This window comes from Selaginella moellendorffii, unplaced genomic scaffold, assembly GCF_000143415.4.
Source record: "Selaginella moellendorffii unplaced genomic scaffold, v1.0 SELMOscaffold_35, whole genome shotgun sequence".
Taxonomy (NCBI): Eukaryota; Viridiplantae; Streptophyta; class Lycopodiopsida; order Selaginellales; family Selaginellaceae; genus Selaginella; species Selaginella moellendorffii.
Window position 1 is genome coordinate 121,834 of NW_003314296.1, and position 14,819 is coordinate 136,652.

Below are 14,819 nucleotides of genomic sequence, written 5' to 3' on the forward strand. Positions count from 1 at the left end.
TCAAAAGGATCGGCTTGTTAAACATTATATTAAACATTATAAATTTGTAGTCCAACTTGCCCCAACACTTAATACAATCCCTTCCACAAAGCAAAGAACCCCTTAAACAAACTATGTATTATAAGATTGAGAAAATAGATTAACACTAAGTTGTTCATTTTGTACTTTGCAAGTGGACAATATTCGGAGTTATAGTGCCATTATTATCCCACTTATATACAACCTAATAGAAGACACTAATCTGGAAAATGCCAACAATATTAATATGTATAACCAATCTCATCATGCACTCAGTAAAGGACATTAAGGCCACAACCATATCTTCACTCTTATCCTTGAACACAGTAAGAGTAGCATCAATTTCCATCGGAATATGACAATCTCCCATAAGAAATGGAGTTGAAGGACATGTAACAAGAAATGGAAGAGGTGATATCTCATAATATTATACTAATCGAAGAGTATTGTCAAAGGTGGTTGGAGCAAGTGCATGCATAAATCCCACAAGATGTTAATAAAGTGCTAGCCACAACATTCCTAATTTGATTCGTTTAGATCATCACTAACTCAGTTGGCCCCTGATGAAAACAATACAATTATTGAAAGGCATTATCACAATTGTCAACATATCCAAATGCGTGAAGACTTCCAAGAGAACATTCTAATTCACATGAGTGGGTACACTTAAATTATTATACTATTGTAATAACATCCCTTTGAGGCATATAGGAAACTCATGTAAACACCAAGCATCATCCCAAGAATGATAGATAATAATCACTATAAAGTGATTGAATCAATAATACACATCATCCCTAAGATTTTTATTGAAGAACTCTAGCCGAACATGAGAATTGAAATAAAAAACAAAAGGAACTGTACCATGTGTTGTGAATGTTACCATCAACTAAGTCTAATTATTCAACTATACCACACAGCATTAAACAATTGCACCAACTTATTATTATAGTTGTATAAGAGAAAAATTATTTAATATTTATGAAGTCAAAATGTATGTGTATATTAATATTAATGGTTATTTCCAAGGGGTTATTTCCATGGTTGAGGGTGAGGAAAAGGTATTAATAATGTTGTAGGGTACACTGATGAGTTTTCCTAATTGCACATGAATCCCCTGTGAAATTGGAAACTGGAGGTTATCCAGAGGTTTTACCACTGACAGCTGATGGTGATGATGATGATAGTCAAAGCAAGGTGCAATGCTTGATGTTTTGACTACTGAAATGATGTGAATAATTGCATAAATCACAGGTTGAACTGAAACAACCAATCATTGGATTCCAATCATTTGATAGAAGCCAAAGGCAATGCAGCATGGGCTCAAGATCTCTATCAAGCATCTACAAACAGCTAGAAGTACCTCTTGGAGAATCTAAAAGATGGCAAACCTGTAGGACGAGTTTATTTGGAGGTGATGTTTTTGGGGTTATTTTTAAGTTAGAGATGGTTATAGGTTTGGGAAGGAGCGATATGGTTCTGTTGTCACCCACCCAGTCACCCACACGCAGTCACTTGCGACGACACCTTACTTCCATCTCTTGTGAAATAACATACTTCAATCTCTTAAAAGAATGAAAGAGTATTAAAGTTGACATTACATTTAGTTGAGATGTTGAGCAAACCAAAGGTCGTGCTCAGGAAGGATACCCCGCTCCAGGCGGCCAGATATTCCGGGAATTGAGTAGCACAGGGTAAACTATAGTGTTTATCGGTCCTGCCCACTCAAAATCTATTGCTTTAACCGTGTTCGTTCTGAAGCCAATAGCATAATATTCGGGAGCCTCAGATCACTGTGAACAAATCCTGTGTTGTAACATAGTCTCACAATCTTCTTAATCTGAAGAAGTTTTTTCCCTACCCCTGCTGTGATATTTAACAAAGGTATCACCCAAGATGTTCCATTAATACGAACTTCCAGCTTCACTGAGGTCTAGTAAAGCAGGGGCAGCTCCAACCTTGCACCACGCCTTATGAGTGTCATAGTTACGACAATACTTCGCCACAAAATTCCTCTGACCATCATTACAAAGGAAAACTGTCCAGTTCCACGAAGTCTAAAAGGGACACCTCGAACTTCTTTTTCTTCAAAATTGGTGCCGCTTCTTCCAGGATTTTTACCTGTTGACCGTAAAGAACAACTGAGCACAACGGCTCACACCAGACTTCATCATTCTCTTCGTCGTAGAAGTACGTGGAAACCGCGATCATGATCAGGAGACCATGCATAGCAAGCGCTACTCTGTGCTTCCTCAATTCTCTGCGAGTGTAATTATTCCCCTGGAGACATGGATCTCCCGATCTGCCAAATTGAGCTTTGAGCTCAATAATGCCTGCTACCGTCAGTTTGGACTTTACCTTCAGAACATGTCGCCGAGATGGGAACTTGGTAGTTCTCTAACCAATCATTAATTTGTTGACAAGCCGCAGCATGCTGAGTAACGAATTCTATGCTGTTCAGGCAGGCACTGAACCTGGAGACAAACTGGAGATCCTCCTACACAATTGACGCATTTTTTAGTTTGCCACCAGCTGCACGAACTCTTCCTGGAGCAAGATCAGAGGAAAGGGAGGATCATGGCCATAAGGTCGGTAACACCTGTAGACAGGCCGGTCATCCTGATACTGGGTTGAAAAGCTCGTGCCTGCTGGAGGTCTTCTAGTTTCTCTTGTGTTTTATCTTTCTCTGCTCTCAAGTTTGAGAGAGAGCCGCGCTTGACGTAAGTGTAGAGCGTGAAGGTAGACTTTGATACATCCTTGTTGCTGGTCACTGCAAGTCTTCAATACCAGAAACTTGTCCCAGGGACGAAGGCGTCCAAATGGCCCTAGAGTCCTGATGAGTAAACCATATCAGGCTTTGTCTATGACGAACAAAATCTTGAGCTTTAGGCCCTTGAGATCTTCATTGGACTTTCCCACTAGTGGCGGCAACTCTTCCCCTTCGTCCCAAACGTTGGATTCTTTTCCATGTAGCTCATTCTTTTCTTTTGAGACAGCTTATGTGGCTTGTGTTTCCGACTATTGATATTGTCCAAGCACTAGACTCCCGACCATACTATGCTAGATAAGCAATGGCCCGGAAGTGACAGCTCTGTCATAGAAGAATTGGCAATGGCGGAGGAAGGGGCCTCACACTTCGACATTTCCACACATTGTCTAAATCACTCACAGTTTGACGGGAATGCTTCCTTCAAAGTCAAATTTACAAGGGGCGTGCCCAGCCGTGGCTCACCACCATCCTCCTGCACATAAGGTCGCCTTTTCATTACAACTATTACTCAGAGATCAGTGCTTCTCATCTCTTCATTTGAATAGAATGTAAATGCATTACTGTACACTAAATAATGGCTAACTAACATCGTTGTCAAAATGTTTCCACTTTTTTTTCTTGATCAGAATGGAAGTTTTATTAGAATGGATAGCAAGATATTGAATATGTAAATCCTACATATCTCAGTTCCTACTTGCAAAGTTCATAAAAACCTTGAAACTTGCGTGCTTTTTTGGTACAGATCTGCAAATCCAGCAAGAACCAAAACCTTGAAAATCTAACTGAGTTAATAAGCGTTTGACTTAAGCTCAACTCAACTTCTTGAAACAAATGCCCAACCAGGAAAGTGTTTTTATAACTAACATGGTATGGCAAACTGCAACTGGATCAAGACGAAGACATGATATTACAAAGTTCAATGATTCGATAGCAAATTATAGAACAACATGTTCTTTAGTTTGTGATATGTATAAGATTTGATATGACATTTACAAATGTGACGTTTTAAAAATGTTTTCCTAGTTTTCTCATTTTGGTCTAGTGCAGTCGTTGTTCTTGCTACACTTGAGAAGAGGAGGTGAGCTAGGTCTGGTGAGTGGTGCTTCTACTTGCTTTGTGAGTGGCACTTCTATTAGCTGTGAGTTTAGGTGAGTGGGTTGGTGTGAGAAGTGCTTCCACTTGCTGTGGTTTATGCGTGAGTTTGTTCAAGCAGCAGTTCTTCTTGCAATTTAGTTTGCTCGCACTTTCTCTTACTAGTGCTTCCTATTGTTATCACTTCTACTGCACTTATAAGGATTTTTCATATTTCCATTCCTTTAATCTCATGTGTGGCTTTGATATCTCAAATGGCAGGGGTCCAAGATGGCATGAGAGCTCATGCTATTAGTGGTAGTCACCCACGTTCACAAATGGCATGAGGCCTTATACTATCTTGGTCCCTTGCCATTTTGAGAATGAAATCACATAGGCTTCCTATCATGCCTGCTATGGTGTGTATTTCAAGATGGCATGAGGCCTCATATTATCTTATATGATGTTAGGCTAAGGTTGTTCTGCAATTGCTATGCTTTTGTTTGAATCGCATCAAGTGCATCTTCTAAAGCACAAGGCATCTCTAATAATTTCAACAATTAGATAAGGCATGTTTTCAAGCTACCACTGTCAATGTCATCACATAGACATTTATGTATTTATCAGATGTTTTGGTCTTAACTCCCTTTCTAATATAGAATTGCCTTCAATTTATCAAGGATGGGAATCCAGTTGCAAACAAGACTCTTGTGTTCATGGATCAAAACTTCATTATGCACTGTTAAAGGCTTGAGGAAGGGAATGTTGTTATGTCAGTGGAGGCTGTCTTGGAGTGTAACCCTTATTCGAGGATGGCTGTCAAGCGTTGAGCGTCACTACGTGAGAGAAGAGCGCCAAGAGTAATTGTTGTACGAGAAATATAACCTAAAACCCTAATATATTGGAAATCCAGACTCTTGAGATCTTCAAAAGTCACAAGTCATACCATATATTCCCGCCACTTTTAATGTTATGGATTGCACATCTTGTGCCACATTGAACATCCTTGAATTCAACCAGCTGGGACACACATAATCTAAAAACAATTATTAGAGAATGTATTAGAGAGATATAAGACCAGTAAGCTTTAAGATGCCATTTTCAAATACCTACTCTGTGACAGAATAAAAGACAACTTGGCATCTTGGTGATCAAGTGGAAGAGCACCCTGGGATGAGTTTTGCTTTCTCTAGGGCATAACAGGTGGCTCTAGTTTTGCGATATGTTGCATGAGAGGTAGAGAATTCATGCTTCATGCTTTATGTTATTTCTCTTTGTACTTGTTAGTCCCCAAAGGACATTGGGAATATACATATATGTTACATCAGATATTTAATGCCCTCATGAACTTGAAATTAATTGTTGCCAACTGAAATATGCCCATTCAGTACAAAGACTAGCTTCAAGATGCTATTATCAATCAAAACAAACGTTCCATATTGTCAAAGTTCCACGAGAACGAAATTCTCTTGTTTCTTTGAGAAAACTTCTACTAAAGATCTTTAATTTCTTCCTTTCCAGGGGGCTAGCCTGTATCAACCAGCTTCCATGGCGAATGAAAAACTCCATGTCTACTCCCAGTACGCCATAGGAGATCTGGCAACGAGGTGCAATACTCACGGAACTTGTCCAGGATCTTGCGCCAGCAGCTCCTGATGTAGATGTGATCCATGCACATAGGCAAGAAATGGTCTAGCGTTCGCACAAGGAACGTCCAGAGTTCCCTCGGTAATAAAATGATTTTGGAGATTGAGAGATCGCGCTCGCCGAAGCCCCACCACGCCTCCTACACTTTGCTTTGTCATGGAAGCAGCTCAAACTCCAAAAGAGTTTCTCGCGCTGGATCGTCATGTTGCCCGGCACTCGATACATGGATTCGTAGACCAAACTCTCGGAGTATGCCCCTCCGGTTTTGGTCTCCACATTCTTCCAGCAACTATCCGGAGCTGGAGCTGGAGCTGGAGACGGTGTAATGTCGCTAGCTGCGTAGCGACTATCAATACCACAAGTAAAGAGAGACAAACTTGTGACGTGCCATGGCCTCTGATGGATTGGAAGAGAGATTTTTATAACGAAGTAGCGATAGAAACTTTGCGAGGGAAGCCCCGACTGCGCAGAATTTCCAAAGCAATGCCTTGCTGTGATCTCTAAGACTTCGAAAGTGCCTGGCCTGATAAACAGTACTTCGTAGTGACGACCAAAAGAAAGGACAGACTTTTGCGTACCTGCTACTGCAGCGTCTTTCAGATCTTGCTGAGCAATGCTGTTGAGCCCTGAGAAGCCCATGTTGATATCAAGTGATGCGCTATAGCATATGGTCCAGGCACAAAAATCCCTTCTCCGGCAGCTACCATATTCATCGGTGAAGAATTTCTTCCGGGCATCTCTTCGCCAAGGCAAGTCTTGTACACATTGATGCCAGTTGCTTTTTGCGCGCGTGTATAATCTGCGTTTGACAGTGCTTTTTGGACGTCTTCTCGGGAATGCCAGCGTGCATCTGTGAAGAGCCAAAGCATGAGAAAGTTAAGAAACTTCTGATGTATGTCTAGATAGACACCTTCGAGTTCTTTCTTATCGACTTGGATGTCAAACGTTGTCGCCACCGCGAAAAATCCAACCATGAGCTGGCACGACATATTGCCCGGCCCGACTGATTGATTTTTGCAAGAAAAAATCGTCAAGAAATGCCAGAAAAGAATGAAACTAACCTGGCCAAGGCTGTGAACTGTGATAGACGATGTTGCTAACTTCAACGCCAGTTTCCTCTCGAGTTTCACGTCTTACAGCCTCCTCCAGACTTTCTCCTGGCTATAAAGCTAAAGTTGAGAACAATCTTTGATGTATCTCATAGAACAAAGATGGAAACTTACCTCGATGAAACCAGCGAGACAACTCCACATTCGAGGAACATACTTCGGTTGATGAGCAAGCAATGCTCTATCTCTTTCTGGATCAATGACAAGCATGATCACAACCTACATATTTGAAGTTTGGCTTGTTTTGTGCGAAGAAAATCACAGAAGAAACTTACTGGATCGATTCGAGGATATAGCTTGTAGTTGCAGTCAATGCTCGAGCACCGACGTCTCTGGCCGGCATCGCACAGATGAGTTATCGTTCCACATCGCCCGCAAAATTGGACTTGACGATGCCACTCGAGCAACGCTCTCGCCTAAAGAGAAAAGAAAGAACAAACTTAGACAAGAAGTCGTCCAAGGAAAAGAGAAAACTCACACACATGTCCGGCGATAGAGAGCTCTCCCATGACTTCTTCGTCCGTCCACTCCGCCGCGATCATCAGCGTCCTCAGGTCCACGAATCCCGCCTCGCCGCCTCCATTCTTCTCAAACCTCGCGGCAATGGCTCGGCCATTGCTAGAATCCCTGGGTTGTCGCGGCGTAGCATCGATTGCACAGTAAACTAGACCCTCTTTCTCCCCTAGATACACCATGTTCTTGGAAATCTCCTCCACAATCCCCGATTGAGCAATCCCCTCGATCCCTTGCCAAGACAGCCTCCATTTCCCCGATTCGAATGCTACCACCAGCGCCTTCCCTTGAAAGAAAGGAAGAATTTGCAGCGAGAGAGAGCTTTCCGCCGCAAGGCGAGCGAGAATCGCCTCGGCGGCCGGTCCGGCTTGCTTACCAGGAATCACTGGATTGCCAGAGAATGCGTGCGCCATTGCCCCTGTTTGAATGAACCGATGATAAACCCTAAAAGAAGACGTACATAACAAAGTATATTCTCTTTCGTACAGATACTTGTTGATGCTAAATATTTCTAGGGCTCAAGCGAGCATCACAATGCGCTGATATTCCAGCGCCTTCTCTTCGTCTTTCCCATCGATCGAGCTCCAGTGTGATGCTATCTCGCGCCGTGCTGCGAAGGCGTGGAGCAGGAGGATTCAAGGCAATGGAGCTCGCATCAGTGCTCAACGTCGGCAATCGCTGCTCGCCAGGGATTCTCAGGCGCTTCCCTCATCACAGGAATCAGCTCGCTTGCTTCAGCCGCGTCTCGCGTCGAGCTCCATCGCCGGGCGACGCATTTGGAGCGTCTCTCTCCGTGTCGAGGAGGAAGCTTTGCAACGCTCCCCAAGCCGCGGTCGCTGCTCCAGCGCCGAAGATTGGTAAGAAATCCTCGTAATATCGATGAGAGTGATTGGATGGGATTGAATTGAATCGCTCGTTCTTCCAGGAGCCAATCCGGACGTTGTCAAGGAGCTGGGATTTGAGGAAGTGAGGGAAGAGTTTATTTCCGAGTACAAATCTACTGCTGTGCTCTATCGACACAAGAAGACTGGGGCGGAGGTCATGTCGGTCGTGAACGAGGACGAGAACAAGGTCTTTGGAATCGTGTTTAGAACACCACCGTAAGCAATATATGAGTTTCATCCTGCTCACCCTCATTTCTTTGCCTTTGTTTTTTTGGTTTCTATGTGCAGCAAAGACTCCAAAGGAATTCCACACATTCTCGAGCACAGCGTTCTTTGTGGCTCCAGAAAATATCCTCTCAAAGAGCCATTTGTTGAGCTGCTCAAGGGAAGCTTGCATACGTTTCTGAATGCGTTCACGTATCCCGACCGGACTTGCTACCCTGTGGCTTCCACAAACTTAAAGGTTAGTGATTGATTTTCCAGGTATTTGTTGATGGATCGAGTTTTCCACTTCCTTGCAGGATTTTTACAACCTAGTGGATGTTTATTTGGACGCTGTTTTTCATCCTCGTTGCGTAAGCGACCCGCAAATCTTTCAACAGGAAGGTTGGCATTACGAAGTTAACGATTTGTCTGAAGACCTCACATACAAAGGCAAGTTATTTGTCACTTCGAAGCTCCTTGTTGACTGGTGTCTATGGTGTTACACGCAGGTGTTGTGTTCAACGAAATGAAAGGTGTTTATTCGCAACCAGATAGTGTTCTCGGCCGAATTTGCCAGCAGGTATGAGCCGCTTTTTAAGTTTGATATTTTTAAAAATTCATTCTTTCATTTTCTTTCATTGAAGGAATTATTTCCTAATAATGCGTATAATGTGGACAGTGGTGGGGATCCATCTGTGATTCCTGATCTAACGTTTGAAGAGTTTCAGGTATTCTCGCTCTCTCTCATGATTGTTATGTGACGAATTTACAATGATTAACAGGAGTTCCATAGAAAGTTCTATCATCCCAGTAATGCGAGGATATGGTTTTATGGGGACGATGATCCAACTGAACGACTTCGAATCGTGAATGGTCAGTGTGTTAAGTTTATGGTTCGTGCATTTACTGATCCGTGTGAGGAGCAGCCTATCTATCTAATTTTGAAGCCAACAACTCAGCAGCAGAATCCGAAGTTAAACCTCAAAGTCTTCTCTCTGAGCCAAAGAAGATTAAAGAGAAATATGCAGTAGGAGAGGAGACTGACACGTCCAAAAAGCATATGGTCTCTATGAACTGGCTTCTTTCAGACAAGCCATTGGATCTGGAAACTGAGCTAGCTCTCGGCTTTCTAGATCATCTAATGCTAGGGACGCCAGCAGCACCTCTAAGAAAGACGTTGCTTGAAAGTCACCTGGGAGAGGCTCTTACTTCAAGCGGAGTAGAAGATGACCTCCTTCAACCGCAATTTAGTATCGGCATGAAAGGCGTCGCCGAAAGTGATATCCCAGCAGTTGAGGAATTGATCGTATCTACATTACAAAAGCTAGCTGATGAAGGTTTCACGTCTGAAGCTGTCGAGGCTTCTATGAACACAATCGAGTTTGCACTAAGAGAGAACAACACTGGATCGTTCCCACGCGGACTATCTCTCATGCTGAGGTCGATGGTGAGTATTTTAGACATTTTGGTATTTAATGCATGCTCTTCTGACACTTCTTACAGGGTAACTGGCTGTATGGTCGTGATCCATTTGAACCTTTGAGATTCGCCAAGCCATTAGAAGATTTGAAGGCCAAGATAGCGACGGAGGGTGCTAAGGCAGTTTTCTCACCACTTATACAGAACTTCCTTCTTAGCAACAAGCATCTTGTGACTGTTGAGCTCCAGGTACGGTCTTACATGAAAAAGGTCCTTCGTACTGATTTGGAAGTGGTGTTGCTCAGCCGGATGCTGAAAAATCAGCAGAAATTGAAGCCTTGGAGAAGGAAAGACTGGCGAAGGTGAAAGCAAGCCTGGCAAAACAAGAGCTTGAGGAACTTGCTCGAGCAACCGAGGAGCTAAAGAAGCGCCAAGAAACGCCTGATCCTCCTGAGGCATTAAAAGCAGTACCATCTCTGTCACTGTCTGATATTCCAAAAGAGCCTATTCACGTTCCAATTGCTGTAAGTTCAATAATTAGCGTTCCTCATTGTCTAATGCCTGATTGATCAGATCGGTGAAATGCACGGCGCGACTATGTTACGTCATGATATCTTTACCAATGATGTCTTATATGCAGAAGTTGCTTTTGAGCTGCGCACTGTTCCTTCTGAGCTTTTGCCCCTGGTTCCGCTTTTCTGGTCAGTACTACTTCTGTTCCTCTTATCGACGATATTTAGTGGGCCGTTTAAATGTCCAGCCAATCTTTGCTCGAGATGGGAACAAAAGATATGGATTTTGTGTCGCTAAACCTGCTTATTGGTCGAAAGACAGGAGGCATTTCTGTCTATCCTTCGACGTCCTCGGTTCGCGGGAAAAAAGAACCATCAAGCAAAATGATTATTCGTGGTAAAGCCATGGCTTCACAGGCGCAAGATCTCTTTAGTCTGGTATGTATTTTAGCATTCGTGGGCACTACTCTTACATGTCATGTATGTGATCAGATGCGAACAATCCTTCAAGACGTACAATTTACTGACAAGGAACGATTTAAGCAGTTTGTGTCCCAGAGCAAGTCAGGCATGGAGGTAAAGTTGCCGGCACCATTTATCTCGCTGACAATTATCATAAAACATTACAGAGCCGCCTTAGAGGTGCTGGCCACAGAATTGTGGCGTCACGGCTGGACGCAATGCTGAACATTCCTGGCGCTGTTGGAGAGAAAATGGGTGGTCTCAGGTACTTATAACTCCGCTTTAATTATCCTCTAAGTACCGTCTGTACAGTTATCTAGACTATCTGCGCGAATTAGAGAAGCAAGTGGACACCGACTGGCCCGCAGTGCAACAGAATCTGGAAAGAATTCGGACGAGTTTTCTGTCTCGGAAAGGGGCCATCGTGAACTTGACAGCAGATGAGAAGAATTTGACCAAAGCAGACAGTTTTGTCAGTTCTCTACTCGAAGCCCTGCCTGAAACCGAGCCAGTTGTTTGCACGTGGAATGGTATTCTTCAACCATGCAATGAAGGCATTATAGTTCCCACACAGGTAAGAGGAGAATCTCTCGTTCCCTTTTGTAACTTGGGCTTTTTTTCCCCCACAGGTGAACTACGTTGGTAAAGCAGCAAATTTGTACGATACAGGATATGAGCTCGATGGAAGCGCGTATGTTATTTCCAAGTACATTGGCAACACGTGGCTGTGGGATCGAGTGCGTGTGAGTGGTGGCGCTTACGGAGGCTTCTGCGACTTCGATTCTCATTCGGGTAATTCACCATCTAGTAGTTTCTCACAGTCACATTTCTGTCTCTCTCAGGCGTATTTACATACTTGTCCTACCGAGACCCGAATCTGGCAAAGACCATCGACAACTACGACTTAACCGTCCAGTTCCTGAGAGAGCTTGAACTGGACGATGACGCGCTCACCAAAGCTATCATTGGCACCATTGGAGATGTTGATTCGTATCAGCTTCCAGATGCAAAGGGTTACTCGAGGTACGCTGCACAAATCTACATTCCTTTTGGCATTTCCTTACCTCCTCTCGTCCATTCCAGTATGCTCCGCTACATTCTAGGAATCACAGAGGAAGAACGCAAGCTGCGAAGGGAGCAAATCCTATCAACAAGGTGCGTTGTCACTCTAATCACCACTGCTTTGATAGATCTTTACTCTTCCTCGCGTTTGTGCTGGCAGCCTCAGAGACTTCAAAGCGTTCGCGGACGTGCTTGAGCACGTCAAAGAGAAGGGCATTGTCGCGGCTGTAGCGTCCGCCGAGGACGTGGAATCCGCGAACAAGGAGCGGCCAGGCCTACTCCAGCCGAAGAAAGTCAGCCTGTAAACAAACAAGACACGCACACACACACACGCACACCAGTTTTGTTATAAGAAAGGAATAAAGAGCGAATATCCTGGTCAACGGTTTAGGGTTTTTGTCGCTCTAAACATCCGAAACAAGAGTGTTCGTCCGTTGTGGATTCATCCTGGGCCAGCTCCACACTGCAGTCGAGCAGTAAAGCAAGAACTCTAAGATCTTAGAAACTTGCTGACTTTGTTCTCGATGATCCCAGGTGCAACGAGACAAGTAAATTATACAAAAACTAAACTTTGATTTGCCAGGAGCTGCCACGCCGCTAGATTTTGACGGCTCTTTCAAAGCTTGTGACTAGATAATAGCGGCTCCCTTCTCGCACAAACTTTCAAAGCCTTACCACGTGCATGTCCCATAAACTAGAAATTGAACGCGCACCACCCGTCGCACGCCATAACATACACATACGTTACGTATTAAGATACCCACAGGGGAATGTTGGCGGCAGCGGGGCGTATTTACTATCGTCTCATGTAAAAATGGTAAGACCGCAATTCTTCATTCCCGAGCTCCTCCTCTCTTTTCTTTCGGCTGTCGATCGATCCATCGAATGAGGCGGCGGCGCGAGCAGCAGGATATCAGCGAGTCTGATCACGATTTCGAAAGGCATCAGTTGAAGGTTCTGTACCTAGAACACACAAGATACAATCCTTCTTCTAAAAAGGAAGAGGGCTGTCGAAGAAGGAGGAGGGATATGCCTTCGCAAGCAAGGCATATTCACTCTTCTGTCGATCGCAATCTGGATCTGGAAGACCAGCCCTGGAAGAATTTCTACTCTTCCAGTTGAATGAGTTGTGTGCCGAAAAATAAAAAAGTGTTTTGAGGTATGATATCTTTCCTTTTCTCAGGGTAAGAGCTGGCACGTCCAGAAAGCCTATGGTGTCTATGAACTGGCTTCTTCAGTCAAGGATCTGGAGACAGTGTGTTAGCTCTCGGCTCGATCGATCGTCTAATGCTAGGGACGGCACCTCACAGGATTCATTTTCTCTTACCGACGATAGATATTCAAATGGGCCATTTGAATGTCCATTGCTAGTAACAAAAGACTTGTGTCGCTAAACCTAAATTCGGTTCGCGGGTAAAGCCCAAGATCTCTTTACTAGTAGCAGTTATAGGCAATACTCATGTATGTGATCAGATGCGAACGAACACAAGGAACGATTTAAGCGAATTATCATAAAAGCATTACAGAGCATGCGCGTCACGGCTGGAACCCATGAACGTTCCTGGCGCTGTTGTGTCGGTTTGTACAGATCTGTGAGTGGTGGCGAACGGAGGCTTCCGGAAAATGGAAGTGAATTCGTCTGAGAACAACGTTTGTCGATGGGAGCTCGAGCTAGCAGTTGGACTTGCGACGTCTCTGCTAAAGCTCGAGACACCGCGTTTAGCAGTTTCTCACGGTCTCTCTTTCACTCCCCGAATCTGGTAAGACCCTCGACAACAAGTCCAGTTCATGAGAGAGCTTGAACTGGACGGTACCAAAGCCATCATTAGCACCATTGGAGATGTTGATTTTGTCAGTGCGCCCTCTTTCGTCCATTCCAGTACATTCTCCGCCTGCTACGTGCTAGGAATCACAGAGGAAGAACGCAAGCTGTTCAAGGGATCTATCGCGTATCACTGACCTATACTCTTCCTCGCGAGTTTTCAAAGCGTTCGCGGACATTTGGAGCACGTCAAAGAGAAAGGCGTTGTTTTGCGACTGTGGCGTCCGCGACGACGTGGAATCATTGTGGACTTTGAGATGGATGGCTACACAGTTCCATAAGAGAGAGGAATAATCAATAAAATACACAGTTTAGGGTTTATCCCAGAAAGGTTTTTTTTTCCCACTGTAGTTTGTGAAAACTCTTTAATCAGGGGGTCTCTTATAAAATCTGGTCAGCGCATTGACAGGCAGGCATGTGATCAAAAGCGTAAGTTGGTGCGGCCGGGTTTGACTTTTTGCAACTTCGTGCATGTTAGGAACCACTTCGACGATGTGCGCGTAGAATTCTGGTCGTTAAAATAGTATTATTTTATATCACACATTGATTTAACGTCGGCCCGGTGACCATTCGCTCAGGCTGCGCTTGGATCCATGGGCAAGTTCCGCTCCGCGTTGCTGCTCCTCTCTTTGATTACAACTGCGGGCTTGGTGTTACAGAGCTGCGAATCCAGATTCCTGGAGAATGATCACGGGGGACTTGCTTTTAAAGGTACTAAAACCATTCTAAGCATGAAATATCCATCGTTGATCTTTATAGAGCTGGAAGATGTGATCTTTTCAAATGACGAGACGAGCTCTTTGCCATCACAGAAATTCGAAGAGCAGGAGGTGAGTTTGTCTCCATTTCAAAGCTCTAAGATAGAGGCGAGTTTCCAAGCATGAGTATTTTTTAACACGAATAATCCCTAGAATCTGTCTAGTATTCCGTTCGAGAGCGGATGTGAGCCATTCGACGCAAGCCCAATCTGCAGGCGTCGAGGCCTTTCAGAACAGGATGACGATTACACGCTGCCTGCCGCAAATGTTCGTGACGAGGCCGCACTGAGCCCAACATAGGATGAAATAAAAGAGAGAGATTGGGAGTGAGAGTAAAACAAAAGAGAGAACAGTAGTTTTTTCTTCTGGTTCGAATCCGATTGGCATCTTTTTTCTTAGCATAATTTTGTTTGGGTGGTGGTTCTATCTGCTCCTGCAGGTTTCATGTGATCCTTAAATTCCAATGCATTTCTCAAGAAAGCTTGAAGCCCCAGATTCATGATAGACAAGGAAGCCACATCTAATGCTCTCTAGATACTGCTCTTGAAAATCTCATCACACCCAATCA

The 14,819-nt window shown here is 44.1% G+C and overlaps 3 protein-coding genes across 4 annotated transcripts; 2 read left to right on the top strand and 1 right to left on the bottom strand.

The window, feature by feature from the left end:
• Positions 1-5,886: 5,886 nt before the first annotated feature.
• On the bottom strand, positions 5,887-7,558 carry LOC9656415 (nudix hydrolase 19, chloroplastic). 2 transcript variants are annotated; one of them, XM_024682903.1, is made up of 7 exons: positions 7,098-7,558; positions 6,891-7,031; positions 6,730-6,834; positions 6,568-6,667; positions 6,417-6,509; positions 6,085-6,356; positions 5,887-6,024 (listed from the first exon to the last, which is right to left on the bottom strand). In XM_024682903.1, exons 1-6 carry the CDS (start codon positions 7,539-7,541, stop codon positions 6,103-6,105), a joined length of 1,137 nt encoding a protein of 378 aa, XP_024538671.1. In that variant the 5' UTR covers positions 7,542-7,558; the 3' UTR covers positions 5,887-6,024; positions 6,085-6,102. The 2 variants fall into 2 exon arrangements, with proteins under 2 accessions (XP_024538671.1, XP_002977812.2); XM_002977766.2 differs by having other exon boundaries at positions 5,887-6,029.
• A 76-nt stretch (positions 7,559-7,634) lies between these two features.
• LOC9657156 (presequence protease 1, chloroplastic/mitochondrial) lies at positions 7,635-12,054 on the top strand. The gene is made up of 19 exons (XM_024682894.1): positions 7,635-7,985; positions 8,054-8,228; positions 8,301-8,475; positions 8,534-8,666; positions 8,726-8,796; positions 8,861-8,944; positions 8,999-9,089; positions 9,143-9,663; positions 9,720-9,884; positions 9,941-10,159; positions 10,209-10,336; positions 10,396-10,585; positions 10,640-10,723; positions 10,777-10,874; positions 10,922-11,183; positions 11,239-11,401; positions 11,452-11,632; positions 11,693-11,764; positions 11,832-12,054. The coding sequence occupies exons 1-19, from the start codon at positions 7,721-7,723 to the stop codon at positions 11,974-11,976; spliced, it is 3,222 nt and encodes a 1,073-aa protein (XP_024538662.1). The 5' UTR covers positions 7,635-7,720; the 3' UTR covers positions 11,977-12,054.
• A 2,002-nt stretch (positions 12,055-14,056) lies between these two features.
• On the top strand, positions 14,057-14,582 carry LOC9656416. Its single transcript, XM_002977607.2, has 3 exons — positions 14,057-14,204; positions 14,253-14,323; positions 14,405-14,582. Exons 1-3 carry the CDS (start codon positions 14,087-14,089, stop codon positions 14,549-14,551), a joined length of 336 nt encoding a protein of 111 aa, XP_002977653.1. The 5' UTR covers positions 14,057-14,086; the 3' UTR covers positions 14,552-14,582.
• Positions 14,583-14,819: the final 237 nt, after the last annotated feature.

What these genes read in the sequence shown, in the direction of transcription:
- LOC9656415 (XM_024682903.1), bottom strand. Translation starts at nt 7,541, where the DNA reads ATGGCGCACGCATTCTCTGGCAATCCAGTGATTCCTGGTAAGCAAGCC. An exon ending in TATATCCTCGAATCGATCCA is followed by an intron (nt 6,835 to 6,890) that starts GTAAGTTTCTTC and finishes TCAAATATGTAG; the next exon opens with GTTGTGATCATGCTTGTCAT. An exon ending in GTCTCGCTGGTTTCATCGAG is followed by an intron (nt 6,668 to 6,729) that starts GTAAGTTTCCAT and finishes TTAGCTTTATAG; the next exon opens with CCAGGAGAAAGTCTGGAGGA.
- LOC9657156 (XM_024682894.1), top strand. Translation starts at nt 7,721, where the DNA reads ATGCTATCTCGCGCCGTGCTGCGAAGGCGTGGAGCAGGAGGATTCAAG. An exon ending in CTCTCATGCTGAGGTCGATG is followed by an intron (nt 9,664 to 9,719) that starts GTGAGTATTTTA and finishes CACTTCTTACAG; the next exon opens with GGTAACTGGCTGTATGGTCG. An exon ending in TTGTGACTGTTGAGCTCCAG is followed by an intron (nt 9,885 to 9,940) that starts GTACGGTCTTAC and finishes GGTGTTGCTCAG; the next exon opens with CCGGATGCTGAAAAATCAGC.
- LOC9656416 (XM_002977607.2), top strand. Translation starts at nt 14,087, where the DNA reads ATGGGCAAGTTCCGCTCCGCGTTGCTGCTCCTCTCTTTGATTACAACT. An exon ending in CGGGGGACTTGCTTTTAAAG is followed by an intron (nt 14,205 to 14,252) that starts GTACTAAAACCA and finishes TGATCTTTATAG; the next exon opens with AGCTGGAAGATGTGATCTTT. An exon ending in AGAAATTCGAAGAGCAGGAG is followed by an intron (nt 14,324 to 14,404) that starts GTGAGTTTGTCT and finishes AATAATCCCTAG; the next exon opens with AATCTGTCTAGTATTCCGTT.